Genomic DNA, 5,917 nt, shown 5'->3' on the forward strand with positions numbered 1-5,917 from the left:
TCTTAAAATTATTAAATATCTGCTAAATTAATTTTCATAGAAATAAAAAAATAAAAATTACAATTTTTAAATAAAAATATGCAAATGAAATCAAAATAAGTTAATTAAAATAAAATAAATAGTTGTCACGAAGAAAGAATAATTAAAATTAAGGTTATTCGGCACAAATTGCTGTATTTTTTTCTCTAGAAAATTCCACACAGAGATTCATGCTTTAAAATGTTTATCACAGTTTTATCAACACAAGCTGGTGACATTGTAGTTAATGCTGATGATAGATAGTTGAAGTGGATGGATATAAATCACATTTTGTTGCACTTATTACAATTACATAGTATGCAGTATGTCGATATAAATATATTTATAATTAATATGTAGGTTTTAATACTTAGTAGTGAGTAAGCTGATGATCAGGTTGTAACATTACAGATTTCAGCATTGACTTTCACTCGACATCTATGGCACTTGGCAACAGATCCTAGTCATGGGCAGTTGGACAATCTCCAGCGATCCGCCATGCCGTTTCATAAACACTCAACCTCTTTTAGACTCTCAGCTCTTAGGACTTACAGCTGCTCCTTGGCTCCCCCAGCTCTAAGCTAAGGCTAAGAGCGTTACTCAGCTTTCAGCTTTCAGCTTGTACACATTGTACATAGCAGCAGCAGCAGCAGTCACTCTCTCGGCAGTGTGTAGTGTAGTGGCAGCCCAGTCCCAGTTTCAGCCTCAGTCTACATATTTACTCACTACTCAGTCTCCCAACTCCCGATACCCAATACAAACCCAGTTCTCAGTCTAGTGCTTCTTAAGTTCGGTATATTATCAATTGTAACGACATCTGGGAGTTCTCCGCTTGGTAAATTAAAAAACCGGTTCTTGCACCTGATTACTGTTTATATGTACTAATAAATACTTGTAAGTAATTATATATATTTACACACAATAATTATGACATTAAAGTTAGCAGTCACTTGACAATTTAAAAATTATTTAACAAAAAAATTTGTTCCGAAAAATTATTTTTAAAAAATTGCATTTTTTATTTTTTTTTATTTTTACATATCAATTTATTTTCTATTTTCTTTGCCATAATTTATTTGTTAAAAAAATTATTTAAATTATTAAATATCTGCTAAATTAATTTTCATACAATTATTATGACATTAAAGTTAGCAGTCATGACAATTTAAAATTATTTTTAACAAACAAATTTGTTCCAAAAATTATTTTTAAAAATTGCATTTTTATTTTTTTATTTTTATATGTCAATTTTTTTGCCATAATTTATTTGTTAAAAAAATTATTAAAGTTATTAAATATCTGCTAAATTAATTTTCATACAATTATTATGACATTAAAGTTAGCAGTCACTTGACAATTTAAAAATTATTTTTAACAAACAAATTTGTTCCAAAAAATTATTTTTAAAAAATTGCATTTTTTATTTTTTTTTATTTTTACATGTCAATTTTTTTTCTATTTTTTTTGCCATAATTTATTTGTTAAAAAAATTATTAAAATTATTAAATATCTGCTAAATTAATTTTCATTGTAAATAAATTTGTTCCAAAAAATTATTTTGTAAAAAATTTTTATTTTTATTTATAAATGTCAATTTTTTTATAAAAATTATTAAAAAATAATTTTTTTTGAATTTTATTTAATAATTTAAATAAATAATAACAAAATTTTATTTTGGAGTAAAAAATTAAAAAAAAATGATTTTAAAAATTTTTAGAATGATTTATTATCTTAATTATAAAATAAATTGTATTTACTTGTACATATTGACGTAATTTTGATTGCAAGTGATGAAATTTAAAATCAAAACAATTTCCATGTGTTTTGACACGTGAGCAAGTTTTCTTAACCTCTCATTGTTTATTTTTAGCTTGTGGAGAGAATAATTCATATTTTTCTATTAAAAATCGTGTTTAATAACACAAGTATTGATAAAAATGGGAGAACTTGAGTTACTGAGAGAGAAAATTGGATTAAGTGAGTCGAAAGCCAAGGAAACGTTGAAAAATGCTCAAGTTACTAAGAACTTACTCGCTTGTATTGCTGAGGTATTTATAAAAATTATTTTAGGATGTATTTAATATTCTTTCATTTAATTTTTTTTTTTAATCATTTTTTCCAACAAAAAATTACATAAATCGCGTGCTTAAAGGTAAAAGGGCTTATAGCTAAGGGTTAATAGGGATTTGTGCTGAAAGGGCGCATAAAAAAATTTTTTTTTGCCATTCGGTTTGAAATTGTCTGAAACGTAAAAATCAGTGAAAAAAAAATTTGGTTGAATAATAGTTTAACAAGACAAGTTATACTAAAATAACAGCCTCATATACAAAGTAAAGATATAAACAAATAGAAAATAAATCAATCAAAAACAAATTACGTAAAAATTAAGTGATTAATTTAAAGTAAAAACTACGATCAAGACAACAACTAACTATAATTACCTGGATATTAACATGGACAGTGCAACCAAGGGCAATCTAGCTGCACAAACGGCGCTATGTAAGGCGAAAACAGACAGCATCCGGTACGGCATGCTCTATACTAACCAAGGCCAGAGCCGACTCCTGGAACGCCAGAACCCATTTGTTTAATAGCTTGGTAGCTCCAACAATTTTATATGGAGCGGAAACTTGGGGCTTAGACCATCTAGAGATAATTGACAAAGCACAAACAGACTTTTTCAAGAGAATTCTACTGTTAGCACTAAATACACCAGGATACATGATCAGGCTGGAAACTAAAATCACCAACCTCTCAGCAACTCTCCTAGTACTAACATGGAAGTGGATAACACGCATCCTCAAGATGGAGGATGATCGATGGCCAAAAATCTGTCTGTTCAATCTCATTAAGCTAGCGAATAACCCAAATCTTAAGACCAAATACAACTGGGCCGAAAAGTTCAACAAAATCATCAAGGAAACTAATATGCTGAACATGTTTGCCAACCTCGACCCCAAGTTTTGGGAAAAACATCTTGCTGATTTTCAAAATGCTGTTGTGGAAAAAGCAAAACGCCAAGACTACGATTGCTACCTACGTTCGACATCCTTACAATCTCAACTAGTATGGACCAGACAATCCGACATGCCCATGTACCTGAAGATCCGTTGTCCAATCTACCTGGCTCGTACGGTTGCCCAACTACGACTCGCAAATATATATAATTGCCGGATCACGTGCCTTGAACATCATCTCCGCTTATCCCCTAGGGAATCCTGCAAAATATGTAACTCCAGTGTTTAAACAGTCAAACATATATTGGCATACTGTCCTGCCCTTGATGATCTGAGAAACAAATACCTTCACAATATCGCCGTAACCTATCCAATAAACACACGTACGCTGTACACTCTGAATATTTACTCCAAAAAAGAAATGGAAAACCTGGCTCGATTCATCGCTGCAGTTTCTACCAGAAGATCCAATACCTGCTTATAACCCTCCCTTCCTCCCCCACATACAGCTCTTTTCCTTGTCACATTAAATTCTTCCCAAAAATGAATAAATTGGTACAAATAAATAAATAAATATGTAACTGTGCCTCCCAAATCATAAATTGTAAATGAGATGCATTGTTATTATCTTAAAAACAATAAGTATACATACAAATGCTCTGCCAGCTGAGACTGTGGCTGTGGATAATTTGGTTGAATTTAAAAATGCTTGCTTCAATCATTTCTTTCAATTTGATACTTAAATTTGAATTAAATTAAATTATATTTAAATTCGATCTTCACTTTCAATTTCAATTGGAATTTTTGAATACCTATGCGTCTTAGATTTATTTGTAATTATTTTAATTATCACTCTGAATTATTGCTTTGAATTGATATTAAATTAAATTATATTTTATAATTATAAGATCTTTCTATATATCTATCTACATACATACATACAAGTAAAAACTACGTAAATAATTAAATCACGCGTACTTTATTGTTTTTTGAATATATTTCCTTTTTTAACTTTAAAAAATTTTATAGTTGAAATTTTACGCCGCTACTACCACAGAAAGTTTTTTTTCACATTTTTAAACTACGAATATGTTCTTTTGTAAACTGGCTGACAAAAAAATTATACGCCCTTTCACCCAGTTAAATCACCAAAATTTCGAATTCTTAAAAGTAAAAGGGCGTATAATTAAAGACATACGCCCTTTTACCTTTATAATTTTTTTTTTCAATTTTAAGCGTAGAATGTGTCTACTACTCGATTGGCAATAAAAAAAAAAAATATACGCCCTTTTACCTTTAGGCACGCGAAATATTAAATTATTTTTAATAGTAAAATAAAATAAAAATAATTTATTTGTAGGCTGATAAATTTGGAAAACTCGATAAAGACTCAGGAATTTTATTATATCATTTGGCTTCCAAGATCAAAGCTCAGATAATTGACAAGCTGGGTTTTGTTACTGAGTATATTGTCAATAAAAAGCTGGACACTACTCAGCGGGTTGAAGCCGCGTTGGCCTACTTGTTGAGCAACATCCGCGACAATGTTAATATTCGAGAGTTCGAAGAAGCTTGTGGTGTTGGGGTTGTTGTCACTCCGGAACAGATTGAAGCCGCGGTTGAGAAAGCTATTAAGAATCACTTAGATGATATTAAAGAACAAAGGTATATTTAGTTTATAATTATTAATTATAATTAGCAAGTATTAGATTTACATGTGGAAATTTAAAAAAATTATAAGTGAGAATTATTTTTAATATTTTTTTTTTGCACGCCTCATAGCGCGAAGCGCGTGAGGTTGTGCTTTATATACTCGACTCGTCAAGGTCAAGCAATTTTGTGATCTTTAAATGCCTCTATCACTACCATATTACACTTATACAATGATATAAGTAGATGTACAACGAAAAAACACTTAAATTAAACCATCTTTTACTTTCTAAAATCATTTCATGTTGCTATTTTTAAAAAAAAAACATTTTGAAAAAAATTTTACGTGGACGTCCGGATGTCACCCCGTTTTGGATGTACCAACGATTGATCCCGAACAAATTGATATTTCAAGATCGGACTTTTTTTATTAGTTTAAGAATTCGATTAACTGGGTCCGTATTTCATATCAGTGGCCTAGTTTACGTATTTTTTTTTAAATTGAATTTTTATTAAAATTCACTACAACCGTACAAAGCCAAACGAACTTTTCTTATTTGTCACGTGAAAATTATGGCGCCACTTGATCAAGCTAGATTTTGTAGACTGCGTGCGCATATGACAAGAAAAAAAGGCGTTGATATTTAAAAAAAAAAATAAAAAATATGTAAGGAATTACTTAATTATTTTTTTTTTTTAATCAATTACACAATTAATTTTTTTCTTAAAAAATGAATGAGCGTTATGAGGTGTGCACTTTTGGATTTTCCAAACTTTTTTATAAAAATTCCAAGGATTATCAGATGTCTGCTAATTTTAATATTATGTTAATTTTTTAATTATTTTAGATACCGATTCAATTCAGGTTTATTGATGGCAGAAATAAGGGCTGAGTTAAAGTGGGCGAGCGGTGAATCTGTAAAAAATGAAATTGGAGTTCAAATGATTGATATTCTTGGGCCCAAGACTGCTGAAGATGAAGCTCCAGTTGGTAAAAATCAAAAGACAAAAGCTAAAGCCGCTGATAAAGCGAAAGCTAAAAGTATAAAAAAAGATGACAAAAATGACAAAGGTACTAAAATTAATTGAAAAATAATTTAGTTGGCATCTACAAATTTTTAGAATTTTATTTTTTATTACAAAAATTTAATTTGTAAAAAATTTTAAAAATTTTAAGTGCAATTTTTAAAAAATACATTTTAATTCTAATTTAATAAATTAAAAAAGAATTAAAATTGTCGGCTAACTTAAGTATTATCTAAAATTATGATATTGAAATTATCAGATATTTG

At 29.2% G+C, this 5,917-nt stretch overlaps 1 protein-coding gene across 1 annotated transcript; it reads left to right on the top strand.

Annotated features, from left to right (window-relative positions):
• The first annotated feature begins 677 nt into the window (after nucleotides 1-677).
• Nucleotides 678-5,714, top strand: LOC123274437 (probable glutamine--tRNA ligase). Its single transcript, XM_044742043.1, has 4 exons — nucleotides 678-912; nucleotides 1,889-2,066; nucleotides 4,336-4,640; nucleotides 5,474-5,714. The coding sequence occupies exons 2-4, from the start codon at nucleotides 1,956-1,958 to the stop codon at nucleotides 5,712-5,714; spliced, it is 657 nt and encodes a 218-aa protein (XP_044597978.1). The 5' UTR covers nucleotides 678-912; nucleotides 1,889-1,955.
• The last annotated feature ends 203 nt before the right edge of the window (nucleotides 5,715-5,917 follow it).

This window comes from Cotesia glomerata, unplaced genomic scaffold (assembly GCF_020080835.1).
Source record: "Cotesia glomerata isolate CgM1 unplaced genomic scaffold, MPM_Cglom_v2.3 scaffold_344, whole genome shotgun sequence".
In the NCBI taxonomy this organism is placed as follows: domain Eukaryota; kingdom Metazoa; phylum Arthropoda; class Insecta; order Hymenoptera; family Braconidae; genus Cotesia; species Cotesia glomerata.